The sequence below is a fragment of the Lemur catta genome, chromosome 15 (assembly GCF_020740605.2).
Source record: "Lemur catta isolate mLemCat1 chromosome 15, mLemCat1.pri, whole genome shotgun sequence".
NCBI lineage: Eukaryota > Metazoa > Chordata > Mammalia > Primates > Lemuridae > Lemur > Lemur catta.
Genome location: NC_059142.1, coordinates 25,600,837 through 25,623,009, shown reverse-complemented (window position 1 = coordinate 25,623,009; position 22,173 = coordinate 25,600,837). Strand labels below are relative to the sequence as shown.

At 34.2% G+C, this 22,173-nt stretch overlaps 1 protein-coding gene across 2 annotated transcripts in view; it reads left to right on the top strand.

Moving 5' to 3' along the window:
• The window catches only part of USP32 (ubiquitin specific peptidase 32), a 202,253-nt gene that overhangs the window by 56,246 nt on the left and 123,834 nt on the right, over positions 1-22,173 (top strand). For both annotated transcript variants that reach the window (XM_045525578.1, XM_045525577.1), the window contains exon 2: positions 2,281-2,408. In XM_045525578.1, the coding sequence (XP_045381534.1) occupies positions 2,281-2,408 (128 nt within the window). The remainder of the gene's footprint in view (positions 1-2,280; positions 2,409-22,173) is intronic.

Genomic DNA, 22,173 nt, shown 5'->3' with positions numbered 1-22,173 from the left:
TCCCTTTTTTCCCCCCCGAAACCACCTTTTTTTCTAATACTGAAATAAGTACGTTAAAATTATGCTTTCCTACTTTAAAAACTTACTAGGCTTGATTCTGTTCTATTTTCTGTCTTGTCTAAATTTTTATTGTAAGAATTTTCAAAGTTTTACTGTACAATGAACATTTTTATGTACTCCTTATCTACAAATTAACCAAATGTTAGTCAATGTTCATTTAGAGTAAAAATACTGTTTATTTTCAGTAAATATGCATCTGTGACAACATTTTAGTATCTGATATTCTGAGTATATAGCATAATTTATTTAATCTGTACTCTTTGATGTACATTGCTTCTTACAAAAATGCTTTTAAAAGCTTATTTATATGTAAATTTCTCTCCATGATAAATGAATAAGTTCGTTATTCATTAGATTGCTATTTTTGAAAACATATAACCAGTCAGTCCTTTAAATAATCTGTGACCAACATTATAGATTACCATATTATATTCTAATGGTTGATTTTCTTTTCTGCTTCACTAGACCATGAGCAACCTAATTTGTTAGTAAAGCCATTAATGAAAATTAGGCATCTTGAATAAATAGATATTTTAGTAGCTGAAGTTGTCTCCTCCATTACAATAATTTATGAGATCAGCTTTGTTTTATTTTTACTTTCACATTCTAAAAAAAAATCAAATTATTATATTGGAGATGTTAATATATTGGAGAGTCCAATTTTTAGTGAATGAAACAACTAATATTCACACTTCGCTAGCTACTGTTGAATAAGAACTATTCAAGTATTAGTCCTTACTGCTTTATCATTGCTGTACATGTTGTTGAACCATGAACGCTCCCTCCCTATCACAAACATTTACTGAATGATTAGCTATATACCAGGCACTCTTCAGTCTTTATCTTGCTAGTCCTTTCTGCCTTAACTTGATCAGTCCCTTCTTCCTGGCCTTTGGAGACTACACTCTTCTGTTTTTCCTTCTGACTATTCCTTATCAGTTTTCTTCGTCTTTATTTTCTTTATGTCTTTCCTCTTTAGGTACTGCAAACATTGGTTTCTGACAGTTTTGTACATCTTATTTTGCTTCTCACTCATGGTTTAATTACCTATACACTGACAACTCCCATCAAACCTCTCTTACACTCATAATTATAAAAATCCAAAGCAGCTCCCCAAGGTCTCCCACATTTAATATAGTCTTAAAAGAGTATCATCTGTTTTTCCTGACTTACTCTTTTTCTTACATTCTCTGACTACATGATAACACCATCCTTCAAATTTAGCTCCTTTTCTTCTTGTAGTGGTAATCTACTTTTTGCTTCCAGGTTTGCTCTGTTTTCTACATTATTGGTAGAGTGAGCCATATGAATTGTATCTATGTCTTGTTTCCTGTCTGCCTGGAGTTTATGTCTGAATTGTATCTGACCGTATCCCTTCCTTAGAACAATCTCTGTGACTTGGTCTCACTGCCTCTCTGGGTTTATCCTTCACTACTTCCTGCCTTGCTTATTTTGCTATAGTAACATACTATACATCTGTTTGAAACAAAGTGTAATCTCTGCCTGGCATACCCTGTTCATTTTGCTTGGTTTGGCCTTTAAAATTTAATGTAATCTTCCTCTCCATCCAGAAGCCTTCTCTGTTTCCTTCAGCATGGGTCAAAAGTACCATTTTTGTGCCTCCTTTGTGATTGTAGTGACCACATTCAAGGGTATTTATTTCTCTGTCCTTGTAGACAGAGATTGTTTTATATGATGGAAAAAAGTCTTCAATGCATAAAATAAACTAATGACTTAGTATTTTTTGTTTGTTTGTTTTTGATAATGGATATCTAAAATTTTAGGTTGTTATCTGTTTTATAAACTGTTTTTTTTTTTTTGTCAATGGTGACAAAATATAAGCTAAACTTGAGGACTATCCTCCACATGGATAGATAAGTTTAAGGATTACACATAATATAATTTTTGTCACAAAGGAAATGAATGTATTGTTGCTGAAAACATTAAATTTGAAACATTTACTGCTTCTTGCTACGGCCTAATATTTGTACGCATATTTTAAAGTTTTGTCTTTTGAAAATACGTCAAGAAATTTCATACTTATTTTCTAAATTAGATTTGGAAATATTAGAATTATGACCAAATATCATTGGGTTTGTTTTACTTACCTGAAAGAGAAGTAATATTTGCCAGTTTTTCTTATGAACTGGGTTGAAAAAGATTTTGAGAGAGCTCTTTTCTCTTCTGATTTCTTACCCATCTTCTGTTTCTGAATTGTAGTTACAGATGTAGAGCTGAAACGACTAAAGGATGCCTTCAAGAGGACATGTGGACTCTCATATTACATGGGCCAGCACTGCTTTATCAGGGAAGTGCTTGGGGATGGAGTGCCTCCAAAAGTTGCTGAGGTAATCTTTATGTTCTAGGTTTTCCTTTGCAATAGTTATCTACCAGGCTAAATTCTTGAGGGGCCTCCTGATATTAACAGGATTAATCTTCCCTGCAATTACTTTTCTTGCTGAGTAGGTAAACAGGTCTTGTTTTAGATGTTAACATGGCTGTGTTCTCAGAGGCCAAATGGGAGTACTGCACAGCTGTAATTGTTCTTTTGTACTTTTGAGCTTTAATCGCCACTGATTATACTCATGGGACCATTTGTATGCTTGATTTCTTCTTCTTACAAACTTCATCTCTCTGACATAAAATTTTTATTTTGCAAGTATGTTTTGTAAATTTTATGTTAAAGAAAACCTTTACATATAATGAAACCTAATAATTTTATAAAATTATGTAAATGAAACACTAGCTTATTGGAACTTATTTAAATTCTTATTTAGTTAAGTTCTAAAACTTTTAGGTAGAGTGCAAATGTGCTAAGTTGATATAAATGTTCTTTCTAAAAATAATAAGTTTACTATTTTGTAGTTATGTATACAGTTATGTATTATGTCATTCTAAATGTGAAATAATAGAATTTATAAAACAATAAATGATAATAGAAATTTAAGGTTGGTATATTATATAGAAACATAATTCACCATTTTTAGTTAACAACAGTTTCTATTCTTAACCTATGTTGTGTGCTTTTGAATCTTGTGATTTACGAAGTATAGGGATTACATTTGTTGTCGGTTTTTTGTTTTTGTTTCTTTTTTATTTTTTTGTGAGGATTTATGTTGCATTACTTCTCTTAAATGTATTGTTGTATATACTTTCTTATTTTGGTATTGTTTTGGATTTATGACAGGGTCAGCATTTTTCCTAAGCCTATTTATTGGGTTCTCTGTTTCAGTATAAATTTATCTTCCTATTTTCTTTCACTCTTTTTTTCTTAAGTGCTAGCATAATATAAAAACCTGGGATTTAGAATTTTCCATTTTAAGATATAATTAGCAATTTAATATGATAATGTAAGTTGCCAATTAGAGGAAAGGACTTAAACTAAGTCCATAGTAGTTAATATACTAGCCTTTCTCTCCCCTTAACTCCTTTCTTAAAGTTAAAACTGTCAGGCCTAGTGTATTCAAGGTGCTGGGAAAAAGTTAGGTCATAATATCTGATCCATCTCTTTGGATCATATATAAAGGTCTACATATCAACATACATACTTATAAATAGATATTCAGATTTTCACTCATTTTTAATTGGGTTGTTTGTCTTTATTGAGTTGTAGAGTTCTTTACGTATTCCAGATACAAGTCCCTTATGAGATATATGATTTGCAGATATTTATTCCCATTTCTGTAGGTTGTATTTCCACTCTCTTGGTAGTGCCCTTTGAAACACAAAAGTTTTTTTTGGTAGAGACAGGTTCTTGCTGTGTTGCCCAGGCTGGTCTTGGACTCCTGACCTCAAGTGACCCTCCTGCCTGGGCCTCCCAAAGTGCTATAATTACAAATCTGAGCCACCGCACCAAGCCACAAGTTTTAAATTTTGATGAAGTCCAATTTATCTACTTTTATTACTTGTACTTTTAGTTTTATATCAAAGACACCATTGCTTAACCCACGGTTACAAAGATTTACTTCTCTGTTCTCCTCTAAGAGTTTTATTGTTTTAACTCTTATATTTAGGTTTCATCTATTTAGTGTTAATTTTTACATATGGTGTGAGGGGTCTAACTTAATTCTTACACATATGGACCTCTAGTTGTCCTAGCACCCTTTGTTAAAAAGATTGTTCCTTCCCCATCAAATTGTCTTGTCACCATTGTCTAAAGTCAGTTGACCATAAATGTAAGATTTTATTTCTGGATGCTAGTCCCTTGATTTATATGTCTACCATGTGCCAGTATCCATTATCTTGATTACTGTAGCTTTGTAGTAGTAAGTTTTAAAATCAGAAAATGTCCTTCCTCCAATTCTTTTCTTCTGTTTCAAGATTGTTTTGGCTATTCTGGGTCTCTTGGATTTCCATATGAATTTTAGAATTAGCTTGTCAATTTCTGTAAAAACGATAGTTGAGATTTTGATAGAGATTGCATTAAATCTGTAGATTAATTTGGGGAATAATGCTGTCTTAACAATGTTGTCTTCTGATCTATGAAATTAAAATGTCTCTCCATTTATTTAGGTTTTTAGTTTCTTTCAATGATGTTTTGTAGTTTTCAGTGTACAACAAATACCCATGAACCAGACAAAATGTTGTATATCCATTCAGTGGAATATTATTTGTTAATAAAAAAGGAATCAAGTTTTCTAACATGTTACAGTATGGGTGAACCTTCAAAATATTGCTAAATCAAGCCAAATGCAAAAGACCACATGTTGTATAATTCCATTTATATGAAATGGCTAAAATAGCTAAATCAATGGAGACAGAAAATAGATTAGTGGGACTTTGGGAAATTTTTAGGTGATTTTTCTTCTTGCTTGCTTATATGGCAGCGGCATCTTCCTCTCATGCTTGCTATTGGAGAGGCAGTGCATGCATCCTGTCTCTCCTTAGCGGGATCTGTTTTTCCTGGAATCTGAAGCTACTTGGTTTTGCCCTATAACCTTAGCTCTCTGGTGGACTGAAGAAATGTTGCGATATGATGGTTTATCCAGCCTTTTCTCAGTTTTAAATTAGAAGTGACACTCTTTCGGACTTTCTACATCTGTGGTAAAATGGAACTCCCTGAAACATTATTTTTATGTGAAACTTCATTTCACCCAAAACTGTTTCAAGAGTCTTCTCTGTCCTTTGGGCTGTTGGTTAGAATAATTAAAGTAATTGTTTTATAAGAGGGATCTTAATTTTAAATTGTAGAAGTCAAAATGGTAGTTTCAAGTTTCAGTTTCAATGTAGTTAACACTTTTTTTGCATAAAGTCTAGTACAGTATTTCTACAAATACTGTAGAAAGTTGTAAAGTATCATAAAGAACCAAGTATATTTCTGTCTTTAATTATACCTGTTATTTTTTCAGGAAAGGATATCTTTATAGTTTCTAATATAGTAATCACAAAGGATGAGTGAGCCCCATTAAACTAAGTTCTGGAACAGTTTCAGCATTCATACAAAATGAATTATGACACATTTCAGACATCTCTTCAAGACAAGCATGTCAGTAGAAAGACTTTATAAACTTTTGTGCATATTTGGGAAAGGGAGAGAATTTATGAGTATAATACATATTTTGAGAGTACCAAGTTATTTGCTAAGGGAGAAATGGTATACTTTAAATAAAATGAAACTGTAGGTCTGGTCAGGAAGCTTGATTGAGTTTTAGTGGGTAGATAGACTTATAGAATGAAGGGTCTGTATTCCACAGCTGTAGGGAGATCGAGTTAAATGATGCGATTTATAAATAAGGCAATTAGTTGCGAAGTTAAAGAAGGGTCACTACATATGACCTACCTTTATGAATTCTTTCTTAAAATCTTACAGAGAACTTGGGACTTAAGGTCTGGGTAAAGAGGGTCACCTGTTCTTGGTGTGATTCTGAAATTAATGTTTTGAGGCACAATAGCATTATTTTAATATCAATATCTCTATAAAGAAAGCTGCAGGACTATGCAAGATGCCAATTGTAGATGGAAAAAACTTTATTATCCCCTATATAATCAGTGTTTTTCTTTTTTTGAGACAGAGTCTCGCTCTGTTGCTCGGGCTAGAGTGCCGTGGTATCAAGCTAACAGCAACCTCATTAAGCAATCCTTCTGCCTCAGCCTCCCAAGTAGCTGGGACTATAGGCATGCGCCACCATGCCCAGCTAATTTTTTTTCTATATATATTTTTAGCTGTCCATATAATTTCTTTCTATTTTTAGTAGAGACGGAGTCTCGCTCTTGCTCAGGCTGGTCTCGAACTCCTGAGCTCAAACGATCCACCCGCCTTGGCCTCCCAGAGTGCTAGGATTACAGGCGTGAGCCACTGCGCCCAGCCATCAGTGTTTTTCAGAAAAAGTAATAACATATATTTTTCAAGAAAAAGGAAAGGTATTTTGGAGATTTTAGTGCAAAATGACCATAAACTTATTTATTTATTTATTTTCTGAGACAGAGTCTCACTCTCTTGCCCAGGCTAGAGTGCTGTGGCGTCAGCCTAGCTCACAGCAACCTCAAACTCCTGGGCTCAAGCAATCCTTCTGCGTCAGCCTCCCGAGTAGCTGGGACTACAGGCATGTGCCACCATGCCTGGCTAATTTTTTCTATATATTTTTAGTTGTCCATATAATTTCTTTCTATTTTTAGTAGAGACGGGCTCTCACTCTTGCTTAGGCTGGTCTTGAACTCCTGAGCTCAAGCGACCCGCCAGCCTCGGGCTCCCAGAGTGCTAGGATTACAGGCATGAGCCACCTTGCCCTGCCAGGACCATGAACTTATAAGGACAATAACTTTAGGATATATTAATTAAGGAAGCAATATAAGTTTCTAAATTGTTTTCTAGAAGACAGTAGCTTTATATTTTCGGAGCAAGAGAGAATTATCTAGGATTGAACTGAACTCCCATTTTTTACTTTCTCTGAAGACTTACAATCATAAATTCCAAGGCTATTTCTCAATTTTCCAGAGACTATTTTGGATGAGGAATAAGAAGTTATGGCAGTATACAGTTTTCAAAACTTAAGCAAAGATTTTGTTAGACTTACTGTTTTGAGGATTGATTTGTGTGATTAATATTTTGATGCACTTCTGATCTTATAATAGTAGCCATGTATATAATATTAAATGGACAGAATTTGAGGGGATTGAGAAAACAAGGTAAATAGAAAATAAATGAAAAATGTGAAAGTAGACTTTCCTGAACCAGTAATCCAATGTTTATGTTTTCTCCCCAACTGCTTCTACTCCCTCCAAATAAATTTCATAATAAAACATTTCCATGTAGTATTAATTTGTAATTGTTTCCTGTTGTTTTCACATTCACTTAAAAGTGCTTTTCACTACTTAAAAAATCTGCTAGACAAATAAATTTACAGTAGCTATCTATTAACTATTTCTTTTTACTGGAAACTCGGAAATCCCTACCCCAGAATTGATTTCAATTCTGGATGACTGGGGAGTATAGTAATACTACTCCACCTTTCTCCATAAAGCCGTCTCTGACAATTTTAACCAATATTGCTTTTCTCCCATCTTAAACTCTTGCAGGCATTGAAGCCTGTTTCTCTAGTATGTAACATAAATTTTATTATAGATAATAGATAATAGCTCATTCACTGATTGTTCATATAAATCTTGTCTAAATTATGATTCTTGATGGATAAACTTTATGACTTTAGAAAAATATGCCCCAGAGTGCTGTCCATATAGTATAAATTTAGTGAATATTTGATTTACTAATGCTTGCTTTTTAGTAAGTGTATTATTTTACAAAATCCTCTTAAAAGAATGACCAAGACAGTGACCAGGAGACAATACTCCTGAAGTCAGTTAGCTTTACTGACTTTGCAGTCTTTGAACACTTAACCTTTTTCTAAATTGAAAACTGCATGTTTTAAGCAAAAGCCATCTTAGAGCCTGGAGTGTTTTCAGACATGGTGATCAACATGTGAAAACGAATGGCTGATTAGTAAGGATATTATATTTTCCCATTAGTGTGGTGAATGTATGCACAGAAGTAATGTTGTATTACATTAGGTGCTCTTTTGATAGTTTTCTTTTTTTTTTATGTTAGTTGATCTGTATTATTGATGAAATTCCTTTATGTTGGACTTACTGGCTTTATGGGCTAACAACTTCCTTGACAACTCTAGTCATGGATTGTTAGCTCTTGATGCTATTGATCATTGACTGTTGTAAAATAAAACAACATGTTTATATCAGCTAGAGAAAAGCAGCTAACATTTTCATTTGTTATGATAAATCTTGATCTTGACATTATAGCTGACAGGAAAACACCCAGCAGGGTACTGGGTTGAAATCTTTCTCTGTAACTAGAGTCTGTAAAATACTCGTTACTCTTCATTTTGACTGCATCTCTTTTTGTTCACAGTATAACATTCATGCTAGTTCTTGAATTTCATTGTCTTTTGGTATTTCTTTTTGTGAGACAGGACAAAGATTCCAAGGATTCTATAAGATTACAGTAATACAACAGAGTGTATTCTCTTCTTATAAACATGTATGAGCTTTTGAAAAAATGTCTTGATGGTCCTTAACTGTCAACTGTTAACCTAGAGTGATTTTTAACTTCATAAGCTATTGAAAGACAGAGTTTATAGTACAAGAGCTGACATATCATTAAACATAATGGGACTATTGAACTTCCTTGCATAAAACATTACATCAAGAACATTATGAAAATTATGAATGTTCTAAGTAGTATGCCAAGTGTCAAAGAAGTTATTCACTTATAGGAAATAACTTATGTATAATCACTTATTTTGAGTCTCTGGTGCATTAACTGAACTACTGCCATGACTGATACAGATGACAAATATAATTGGGATCCTGTTCAAGTCAGTCTCAATAAGACGCTTCTGCCCTTAATTGGTATTATAAGGTAAAATAAGGTGGATTTAATTTACAACTGGCAGTTATAAACTCTACCAAAATTTAGCTGATAAAATTTAGCTGAGTTTTACTATGGAAATTGTGTGAAATTTATATAAAAAGAACTACAAATGGTAGAGAAAGCAACTAATATTTGCTAAACTTGGAAGAATATAGAGGGGAGACATCTGGATTCTTATCCTTTCCCTTCTTGCCCCCCCCCATGCTTATAAGTGGTATCAATATATCTCTATTTCATTGAGTACCTATCTAATAAATTTTTATTTATAGTATAAATGGAATTGTTTTTGTGTTGTGCCTTATATGGTAATTACTATCTTTTAGGACTATTATCTTTGAATATGTGAGTTATTATATTCAATATTTGATTAAAATGTGGAGAGAAGAGTTGTAAAATACAATTGGACTTTCTGTATTTCCATATTTTTGTCATTAAGTGATAAACATGAGAATCCTTAATGCACTTCTAAATGTAATTCCTTCATGCTTTATTGTTTCTGAGTAGCTGATTGAAAATAGGAAGAGGAACGAATTTCTATTCAGAGTCATTTATGCTTACAGCTTTAGGGTAAGCTTTTTCTTGCCCAGTTCTCTTTTAAGTTATAAGAATATTCTGGAGCACTTTTCTGAGGATCTGAAGTGTTGTCCCAAAGATGCCATTATGAAAAATGATGGCCTTTTAATAATTGTTAGCCATTACATGGGTATCATTACATACTACCTATATTGTATTTTAAATACAGGTACATGCAATATAAATATATCCCAATTTCATAATCATAGTTAAGGAATAATACTTCAGTCAGTTTTGGGATTTTTAGGAAGTAAATGACATTAAGAAACAGCAACTTTTCTTCCTGTGTTCATGCAAACTAGTACAGGATAGGAAATTATTTATTGAAAATATTTATAGCATATGGCTAAAAAGAAATTCTTTAGTATAGTCTATCCTTTTTTTACAGTAGTTTTCTTTAGCAAGAGTCATTCATTTATTCCCGTCATCTAAACTAGATATTTGGGCTGGGCACGGTGGCTCACACCTGTAATCCTAGCACTCTGGGAGGCCGAGGCAGGTAGATTGTTTGAGCTCAGGAGTTTGAGACCAGCCTGAGCAAGAGTGAGATCCCCGTCTCTACTAAAAGTAGAAAGAAATTATATGGACAGCTAAAAATATATATAGAGAAAAATTAGCTGGGCATGGTGGCGCATGCCTGTAGTCCCAGCTACTTGGGAGGTTGAGTCACAAGGATTGCTTGAGCCCAGGAATTTGAAGTTGCTGTGAGCTAGTCTGACACCATGGCACTCTAGCCTGGGCAACAGAGCAAGACTCTGTCTCAAAAATAAATAAATAAATAAACTAGATATTTGTTGTAAAATATCTACAATTTTTTATGAATGAATAAAAGTTATTTGACATGAACTCAAATTAATGTCATATAATAAATGATATATATTTCACATGTACAGTGAAGCTCATAGTAAATTATTATTTATTATTTATTATTAGTTATATATTATTATATATTATTTATTTATTATTTATTAGTTATTATTTCTGGACATATACATTAAAAATTAATCCATGGGACTATGTTCTAAAGAAATCTTGCTCTATATTTTTAACTACTAAAGCTAGATATCGTTGACTCTTGAACAACACGGGTTTGAACTGTGCAGGTTCACTTAAATACAGATTTTTTTCAATAAATACATTGGGAAAGTTTTTGGATGTTTGCATTTCCAAAGAATTACAGATGAACCACGTAGACTAGAATTATAAAAAATTAAGAAAAAGGTATGTTATGAATTCATAAAATATAAGTAGATACTGATCTGTTTTATCATTTACTGCCATAAAATACACACAAATTTATTATAAAAAGTTAAAATTTATCAAAGCTTACACACACACTATATATGGCACCATTTGCAGTAAAAAGAATTGTAAATAAACATAAAGATGCAGTAGTAAATCATACTGCATAAAATTAACTGCATTACTGTAATAATTTCATAGCCACTTCTTGTTGCTATTTTGGTGAGCTCAAGTGTTCTGAGTATCTGCTTCAAATGCCATGTGATACCAGTCATCCCTGTGTGAGAAGTTCATCTTTCCAGTAAACTGCATATCACAGTAAAAAGTGATCTCTCGTGATTCTCATGTAATTTTCACTGTGTTTAGTGCAGTGCTGTAAACCTTGAATAATACCATGAGACCTATGTGAAATGCCACTTGTCATGCTGGCAGTACTCCTAAGAAGCAGAGAAAAGTCATGACAGTGCAAGAAAAAGTTGAATTGCTTTATATATACCATAGATTGAGGTCTGCAGCTGCCGTTGCCTGCCATTTCAGACAGATGATTCATCTTATACACAGATGATGTAAACTATGGTTTTGATAAATAGGGTACAGGTACTGTAAATGTATTTTCTCTTCTTTATGATTTTCTTGATCACATTTTCTTTTCTCTAGATTACTGTATTCTACGAATACAGTATATGATACATACAACCTACAAAATATTTGTTAATAGACTGTTTATGTTATTGGTAAAGATTCTGGTGAATAGTAGGCTATTAGTTAAGTTTTTGAGGGGTCAAAAGTTATAAGCAGATTTTTGACTGCATAGTGGGTTGATGCCCCTAACCCCCACATTATTCAAGGATCAACTGTAATTAAAATCTTTTTTAAAAATTTAATTTGATTTTGAAAATTATTTGTATAAATTTAGGGGGTATAAGTACAGTTTTGTTACATATTACATGGTGGTAAAGTCTGGGCTTTTAGTGTAACCATCACCTGAATAATGTACATTGTGCCTGTTAAATATGTAACTGAAGTCTTTATTCTTATTTTTCCTTAAAGATGATAATTAAATAATTTTCTCATTGGGCAGTCTTTCTTTGGCATTCTTCCTTTTAAAATAAAAATATATGTTCTGTTCACTGTAAATAGAGTAAGGTGTTTTCACAACGAGGATTTTTTGTTTACTTCTTTGCAGAATTATATCAGATGGCTCAGGGATAAAAAAGGAGCTCTACTGATAAATGCCACAACATGAATGAATCTCAGAATCATTATGCTAAATGAAAGAGGCCAGGCCAAAATAGCATAAATGCTTAAGGTTCCATTCATATAAAATTCTAGAAAGTGCAAACTAATCTATCATGGAAGGAAGCTTTCCTGGAGACTGATGCTGGTGTTGGTGGAGGAAGAAAAGGGAGGGATAGTTTACAGAGGTACATGAGGACACTATTGTGATAGAAATGTTTGTTTTCTTGATTATGGTGATGGTTTCACTGGTATATACATATGACAAAATCGATCAATTGTACACTTTAAATATGTGCAATTTATTGTACATCAATTATTCCACAAAAACTTGGTAAAAACATTAAATTAGATATACTTTTTGGGTTATGCAGGAAGAATACTTAACACTGTTTAGGAAAATGAGCCTGAAAGTTGACTGTTTGTTTCCTTTTCGATCTTTGGTAGGATATTTGTATTTTGGTTCTGACTTGATTACTTTATGACCTTTTCCTAGTCTCTTACGTTCTGAAGCAAAAGACCCTCTGAAACTTTGATCAAATTTCTTGTAGGAATTTAGGTATATGATCAGCTTGACTGAAATTAGAAGAGTTAGAAGTATAATTAAATTGTGATGTTCTGTTGACTTGGAGACCTGCCCTGGAATGGAGAGGAGAAGGGTGGAGGGCTGGGTTAGGCTGGGAAAGTTGGGATAGTGAAAAGAAGGAATGCCCAATGATAAATTTGTAACTCTGTCTTCTCCCTTGTGATTTGAAGTTAGAGGTTAAATTAAGCTTTTAGAAAACTGAAGTTAAAGCAAGGAGATTCTAGAATGACATCACTGAGAATAGAAGATCCAGGATTATTAGCTTCCAAGAAAAGTATGGATAGTGAAGTAGAATAAGGACAGACAGTGGGCGCCAATTGTGAGGACAGAGGCCAATTTTAGGATCATGGATTAAAGTGTAGAACAGTGAAGAAAAAGCTACCCAGGATGTCTTTATATGCAGAATTTAGGGATACTAAATTTAAGGAGAGCAATTTTGACTTGAAACCTAATAGTTGAACTTGAAGCCTTTAGGCCTTTTCAGGCACCAGTGGTTTTAGGAGAATTCGGCTTCTTCCTTGGGATAGGAATACATCAACTATTGAGGAGGGACAAAGAGCTGGTGTGGTGGTTCATGCCTGTAATCCCAGCATTATGGGAATCTGAGACCAGGGGATTGCTTGATCCTGGGAGTTTGAGACCAGCCTGGGCAATATGGTGAGCCCTAATCTCTACAAATAAATAAAAATAAAAAAGTTAGTTGGCCATGGTGGAACTTGCCTGTAGTCCCAGCTACTCGGGAGGCCGAGGCCAGAGGATCGCTTAAGCCCAGGAGTTGGAGGTTGCAATGAACTATGATTGCACCCCTACACTCCAGCCTGGGTGACAGAGCAAGACTCTGCCTCTTAAAAGAAAAGAGAGAAGGTAAAGATTTGCTTATCAGGAAACTAGTAAGTGGAAGGGGAGTTATAACCCAGAACTTAAAAGAAATTAATTATTTTAAACCAGTGCCAAACTAATTGAGGGGGCATGTCAATAATTTATTTCATTGATATCTAGTAATACTGTAGTTTATGCTCTATCTCTTATAGTTGTGTATTTGAATAGATTTAAATAGACAAGGTATCTTCAGGGTAGAGACTGAATCTCAGGACTTACTCTCTGTGGTGGCAGCAGGAGGTTACCTAAGACAAATGAGAGTGGTTATCTGGTTTGTAGAATCAGTCCTAGAATTAGTTATTGGTCAGATAGTCTGTCAGATACAAACAGGTAATATTCAGAGCTAGTCTGGATATTTTGTTTAGACTAGGCTCCTTTGCTTTTTGGGTTTGAGGAAGGGAAAAAAATAATGAGTGTTCTATTCTCTAAATTTAAGAGTTTTTTTTTTTTTTTTGAGACAGAGTCCCACTCTGTTGCCCAGGCTAGAGTGCCATGGCATCAGCCTAGCTCACAGCAATCTCAAACTCCTGGGCTCAAACAATCCTCCTGCCCCAGCCTCCTGAGTAGCTGAGACTACTACAGGCAGGCACCACCATCCCCGGATAATTTTTCTATATATATTTTTAGCTGTCTGTATAGTTTCTTTCTGTTTTTAGTAGAGACGGGGTCTCGCTCTTGCTCAGGCTGGTCTCGAACTCCTGAGCTCAGAGGATCCACCTGCCTTGGCCTCCCAGAGTGCTAGGATTACAGGTGTGAGCCACCTCGCCCAGCCTAAGAGGAGTATTAGTAAATTACTTTCTGACTCTTAATGTTTTATAAACATTTTATGGTATGAGCTTATGTCTAGCCATATAATAGTCAACAGTTCTGTAAGATTTATACCTGACAAAGCCCTGTAGAACCCTTAGGATAATTCTTATGTGAAATAAATAAAGATTGTAGGACAAATATAATAAAATATACCAAGAAGATGGAGCAACTAACATGTTTTCTTCTCCAAAAATACATTTGGCCTTTTCTCTTTTAAATTAAACAGTATATTTTTTGCTTTTATTATTATTTTTATTAATACACAATATATTTATGGGGTACAGTGTGATATTTTGATACATGTATACAATGTGTAATGATCAAATTAGGATAAATAGCATATCCATTACCTCAAACATTTATCATTTCTTTATGTTGGAAACATTCAAAATCTGCTCTTCTAGCTATATGAAAATATACAATAAATTGTTAATTATAGTCACCTTAGTGCTAGAGATTGCTAGAACTTATTCCTCCTATCTAGCTGTACTTTTGTATACCTTAACCAACTTTTGGCTATCTCTCTCTTCTTCCTTTCCTTCCCCACCTCTGTTAACAACTCTCTACTTCTGTGAAATCAATTTCTTTAGCTTCCACGTATGAGTGAGAACATGTGGTATTTATCTTTCGTAAACAGCTTATTCTTGGCAGGATAGTGAACCATCTATCTATCTATATAAAATTCATTTCTGTCTTTTAGGATATCTTGTGGAAATACTCAGTTTTATTTTCATAAAACTTGGTGAGTCTATTGCATGAATTTTCCTTTGGTGATTCTCTGATAGAATCTCAAAGAGGTAAGGGTTCTATCTATCTTACAGAGTATCTCATACTGAGGTCAAGAATTCCGTGTGACTGCTGTACAGAGTATCTCATACTGAGGTCAAGAATTCTGTGTGACTGCTGTAAATATTAAGTTCCAGTAGAATGAGAAAACAAACCATGGTGTTAAATAAGAACCCCAAATCAAGTTATAAGGGCCGAGCGTCTGAGATGCAATCTTTGATTTATGATCGATCTGTGTATTGGTAGGAAATGCATTACCTTCCAGAAAAAAACCCAAAGTAAGTAAAAATATTAGGAGTTTTTCCTTCACATAAAAAAATTCCTAAAGTAGACATTACAGGGATTGAATGGCAGCTCCACCTTGTCATCAGGGTCCCAGGCCCCCTTTGATCAGAGTCTTTCTGGAAGTCCACCCATTGACTTCTAGTCACATGTCATTGGCTATCTCTAGTTGAAAGAGACTCTGGAAAATGAAGGTTTAAACGGGCACCTTAATATTTTTTGCTGGAGTTCTGTTACTAAAGAAGAAAGGAAAAAAGGATACTGGTGAATATAGGGTAGACAGCTAACAGTTTGTGCAGCAAGCTACAACACTCAAGTTGTATTATGATCCAGGTTGAGTAGCAACAAATTTATTTAAATGGATTGGATAGTATCATGGAGGCATAGATAAAAATTTTACTTAAAAAACTGCCTTTTAAAATATGTAATAAATATTTTAATTACATTATTAAAATTGAATTACAGTGCTCTTTTGTTTTCATTTGCTCCGTGTTTCATATTTTATAGGTCTGTGAACTATTATTTGTTTATTAGTTGATTTGTAGGAAATAGGTAATATATGTTCATGACAACATTTAAAACTTATGGAAGTGTCTTTGGTGAAAAGTAAGTCTTCTTCCTTTTATCCCCTTTACCTGGAGTCTTTCCCCAGCAGCAGCCAGTTACCTGTTTTGCAAATAAAGCTTTTAAAAATAATTTTTATCAAAGTGATATATGCACATAATGTAAAATAAAAAAGAGCTAGTGAAAACAAGAGTTCCTATCTCCACATACCTCAATCTTATTGGAGTTCCAGAGGCTAGCATTTTCTAGTAGTTTCTTCTGGTACATACTTCTAAATATTGTCCTTTACTGCTGTTTCCTAATGAATTTTAAGCTTTATCCTTTGTTTTCCAATTGTGGAAGATAAGTATTTAGCTTTCTTACCTTCCTCCCTTTGATATCTTCCCAATGCAATTAGGTAACAATTTTTGGTTATATCAATATTGTTTACAGTATTCTGACTATGTAAACATTCCCTGCAAGATATTGAACTATGATATAGTTTTCTTTTTTATTCAATATTTTTTTCCTGGATTTAAAAATTGCCCTATTTTTTCCTATGCTTTTTTCATAATACCTGTAGCTAAATTGTCCCATACCTTCCAGTAGCTTTATAGTCTGTGAGACAAAGGTTAATTTCTTTCTTTCTTTCTTTCTTTTTTTTTTTTTTGAGACAGAGTCTCACTCTGTTGCCCAGGCTAGAGTGCCGTGGCATCAGCCTAGCTCACAGCAACCTCAGACTCCTGGGCTCAAGCAATCCTCCTGCCTCAGCCTCCCGAGTAGCTGGGACTACAGACACGCGCCACCATGCCCGGCTAATTTTTTCTATATATATTTTTAGCTGTCCATATAATTTCTTTCTATTTTTAGTAGAGACGAGCTCTCTCGCTCTTGCTCAGGCTGGTCTCGAACTCCTGAGCTCAAATGATCCACCCGCCTCGGCCTCCCAGAATGCTAGGATTACAGGCATGAGCCACCGCACCTGGCCAAAGGTTAATTTGTTACATTGCTTTTCTTAATGTATTTTTAGCTGAAGTATTTATGAGGCTGTCTTTCTAACCTCAAATATTCCATGAATTTTTATTTCTTTGGTCCTTTTTTGTCCCAACTCTTGAATTAAAAACTCTGATGCAAACATTTTGTTAATCAGTTTTCTTTATTGCTGTTTAAGTAATGTGGGGCATAAAGATGAAATACAGAAAGTGAATTGAGGTGATTAAAAGTCACACCATTTGCATATTTTAATTATCATTAAAAACAATGAGAATATACTAGATAGAAAATTTTATCTGTAGAAAGCAGTTGATGTTAGGGATAGGAGAAATCAGGCTTAAGAATTGGTTTCTGGTCTTGCCTCATGTGAAAGAAGCTGAGATATTCTTTTTAAATCAAGTCAGTTGCATCTCTGAAAATATGTTTTCATTTCTTTTTGAAGAATCTGGCTGGAGTTTAGCTTTTTTAATAGTTTATAATTTTAAACATCAGTTTATAGTTGGCACTGCTGATAGGATTTAATAGTAGGTAAAGTAGTTGCCTTAGTTATTTTATGTATGGGTGGCGACTTTATTGACATTCTAGCTTTGAAGAAAAATTCTTAATTTCCAAATGGCAGAAGCTATAGAAATGTTTTGACATTTTATAAAAGACAATACTGGCATATAATCACATTAAGCTTCATTATGAACTACTTTTCCCATCTTCATTTTTGTTGTTACATTTGGCTTTCCAAAATTTTATTTATTTATTTATGTTTTGTTGCAGATGCAATTAGTTAAGAGACTTTAAAAAAATTTATATGAGGAATGAAATGCTTATAGGAGCAGTCTTCAGGAATGTGTCTTTAACTAACTTTATTATGTATACCAGGCCATTACTTTTAAAGAAATAGTGTTTTGTTTTTTCTTAAAAGCTTCTTCCTACTAGCTTTTACTGGGATATATTTTATATGTCATACGATTCAATGGCTTTTAGTATGTTCACAGAGTTATTAGGCACCCATTACCACAATCACTTTCATCACCACAACAAGAAACCTCATTCCGTTTATACCCCAATCTTTCTCCATCCCCTCCTCCCTCAGCTTTAGGCTAACTAATATACTAATCTACTTTCTGTCCATAGAGTTCCCTATTCTGGACATTTCATGTCAGTGGAATCATATGTTGCTTTCTGGGACTGGTTTTTACTTAGAGGAATCTTGAAAACATTATTCTGTATTTTATCGCGTATCTGTCCTTTGTTCCTTTTTATTGGTGAATAATATTTCTTTGTATGGATACACCATATTTTGTTTATTCATTTGTCATTGACCATTTGGTTTATTTCCGTTTTTTGGCTACTGTAAATAATACTTCAGTGAACATCTGTATACATTTGTGTGGATATATATTTTCATTTCTCTTGAGATACATACCTTGGATGGAGTTTCTGGCTCATGTGTTAACTCTTCATGTAACCTTTTGAGGAACTGCCAGACTATTTTCCAAAGTAGCTGTGCCATTTTATATTTTCCACCAATAGTAGATGAGAGTTCCAGTTTTTCTAAATCCTTGGAGTTTAACTATCTGTGTTTTCTATTACAGCTGTCCTAGTGGATGTGAAGTGGTAGTATCTCATTGTGGTTTTGATTTGCCTTTCTTGATCTCTAACTGTTCAGATATCCTGATTAAATAGATTAGTGGATCTGAAATGTATAGTAAAGGTTTATTCATGGCTGTGATATACAAATATGTGGGAATTTGTGATTGACTTAATTGGCTCAGGGCATTTTAGGGCACTGAAGAATTTTGAGGTTTTTCTATATTTCAGCAATAAATATTTAAAAAATTCAAAGTAATCATTAATCAAGTTAATATTGATATATGGGAGTTAATCTATATTTTATAAGGTGGTTCTATAAATACAACTCCAGGTCTAGAACCCAGGCACTACCTCTTCTTTTTTTGAACCCTAAGTCAATTAATTTTCATGTTTTCCAATCTTGACTCTTTTCTGAAATTATATCTACTTAAAATCAATTTTTACAATATCCATTTATTTTGTATAAATAAATTTTTGTGAAGATTTACTAATGTAGAGAACCAAAGTGAAATGCATGTGGATTTAAAGTTATACATATAATGCTTTTTATTGGTTTTAGTTTAATACTTATTAAATTCATCCATCTAAGAACAATATTTTAAACACTGAAATATGATTGAGGGAGCCAGGTACAGTAGAATGCAGTTGTAGTCCCAGTTACTCAGGAGGTTGAGGTGGGAGGATTTCTTGAGCCCAGGAGTTAGAGGCCAGCCTGGGCAACAAAGTGAGAACCCATGTCTTCAACGGGAAAAAAAAAAAAAAGATTTAGGCCTACAGAAGTACTTACTCTTCTCACTTCAAAGAAATGACATGTTGAGTGTTGAGATATATTAAACACATCTTATAAAACAGTGGACCTGTTTTGTACCTTGTACCTATTAGTCAAATTTTACTTTTTTCCTCTGTCTCATAAGAACTTATGCTTTGATACTATTTATTTCTGTTCATTAAGTTTACTTAATGGTCATTGAGTGCCAACTACGAGCACTTTATTGAAAAGGGGTGACTAAAGTTGTGGCAAAGTTCAAACACAATTTATTTTTCAGTCATGTGATTAAAGTAGTTAACACTGAGGTGTTAATGATTAATAGGGTTGGCCATCACAAGGAGTGGTCACTGTTAAAAGAGAAGCTTGTCTTCCCAGATTTCCAATTAGTAGATTTAAGGAAGTGGCTTTTTAAAAAATATTTTGGTTGTATTTTTCATTGTAAAATTTTCATTTCTTCCTTTACATCTGTGTCTTCTATACTTAGATTTTCCATGCTTCCTTTCATTTCAAGAGTGTTTGCCCTCATTTCTTTGGAAATTTTTATAATAGCTCCTCTAATATCTTTGTCTAAGTCCAATATCTGTTTCATCTAATTGTTGGTACTTATTGATTATCTTTTCCTAATTGAGTTGGTAATTTCCTGGTTCTTTTATATGCTGAGGATTTGGGGATTATATTCTAGATGTTTGGAATATTATGAGAATCTGAGTCCTGTTTAAATCCTATGGAGATATTGATATATTTGTTAGATCATTGATAATGATGATCTCAGAGCATACATTCCCACCAGTCTTCTGTTGGTTGTAGTTCCAATGTTAGTTACGTGTTCAAAGCCTTTCCTGTGCTATTTGGATCTGTCCCACATGTACACCACCCAGTGGCCAATCTGGGACCTGGGCTGTGATCTCTCCTGAGTTTTAGTCAGACTTCGGTATGCTATGCAGGGTCATATCCCATGCATGTGCAGCTAGGAAGCAAACCTAGGAGTTCAAAAAACAACTAACCTTAGCTTCTTCCTCCCTTCAGTATCCATATTACTTTCCATGTCCCTGGTGCTCCCATTTTTAGTCCTCTGGTCAGAGAAGTGGAGCTTTAGTTAGCCTACTGTGCCCCACACTTCCTGTTGCTGTGCCTATGTCCAGAGCCAAGCCATAGGAGGTAGGAGGTAGAGGACAGGAAAATGGAAAAAAGCAGGAGGAGTTTTTCTCACCCTCTTGGGACCTTAGCTACTCTGATTAGAAAGTGTGGTAGGCTAAATAATGGCTCCCAAAGATCTCTAGGTCCTAATTCCTGGAAACTGCTTGTGGCATTTGTCTGTGGAATTCTAGTAATCAATGTATGTGGTCCAAAATACCATTTTTGCTACTTATACCCTATCTGAAAATATTTTTATTTATTTAGTTAGGGAAACTCTTTCTTGGCTACTGGAAATAGGTTTATATGACTTTACAGGAGGTCCTTCAATAACTTCATTTCATTCAGTATTGTTTCTTCATAATGTTGGTGAGAAAAAAAAGTCAATTCCTGGCCATGGCCAATGTCTGTGTGGAGTTTGCATGTTCTCCCCATGTCTACATGTGTTTTCTCTGAGTACTCTGGTTTCCTCCCACATTTCAAAGATGTGCAAGTTAGGTGTATTGGCGTGTCTGAATTGTCCTTGTCTGAGTGAGTGTGTGTGTGTGTGTGTGTTTGTGTGTGTGAGAATGAGTGCACCCTGCGATGGGATGGTGTCTTGTCCAGGGTTGGTTCCTGCCTTGCGCCCTTAAGCTTTTGGGATAGGCTCTGGCAACCTGTGACCCTAAACTGGGATAATTGGGTAAATAATTCTTATTTGTTTTTATTAATTTCTTAAATGTACATATAGTTCACATTTATTTTATTGTTTAATATTAGAAGAGTTTTAATCTTTCTTTCTTTTTTTTTTTTAAAGAGACAGAATCTCATTATTTTGCTCATGCTGGTCTCAAACTCCTAGCTTCAGGTGATCCTCCTGCCTTCATCTCCCAAAGTGCTGGGATTACAGGCATGAGGTACCATGCTCAGTCAGAGTTTTGGTCCTTATTTAGAAGTTTGTTGATGTTTTTATGACTAGAAATGTGCTGTAGGAACTTTACTCTTGTTTATATAGATTAGCCTATGGTAAAATTGGTTTTGTTCCACACTGTTTCACTTAAAGTTGCAGTTTCCAAGAACCTATCCACCACGTTAAGTGAGGACTTAATGTATTCTTAGTAGTTTGTTAGTTTGAGATTTTCAACAAATTACTCTCTGAAAATTTATTGTGTGGCTGAATTGTTCTGATGCTGATACTAAAGCTATTTATATAGTCATCCCTTGGTATCTGTGGTGATTGAGTCCAGGGCACCTGAGGATACCAAAATCTATAGATACTCGGGTCCCTTAAGTAAAATGTTTAGTATTTGCATATAACCTACACTCACGACTCCTATACTTTAAATCTCCAGATTACTTACATTACCTAATACAATGTAAATGCTATGTGAATATATTTTGAAAATTTGTATTATTTTTTATTGTTGTATTTTTATTTTTACTTTTGAATATATTTGATCCATGCTTGATTGCATCCGAGGATGCGGGAACCAGTGGACACAGAGGGCTGACTGTATCCTGCTCTCTTTTGTTTTGTAATGAGTATTCCAGTTACTCTTGTGATTTTTTTTTTTTTTTACATTTCAGAATATTATGGGGGTACACACGTTTTGGTAATGTGAATTGCTTTTGTAGTTTGAATGAAAGTTACAAGTGTGTCCATCACCCATATAGTGTGCACTGTACCTGTTAGGTGTGAATTTACTCATCCCCTCCTCCCCCTCCCACCTGAACTAATACCTTTTGTTAACAACCTGGATGGAACTGGAGACCATCCTTTTAAGTGAAGTATCACAAGAATGGAAAAACAAAAACCATATCTACTCACTGCTA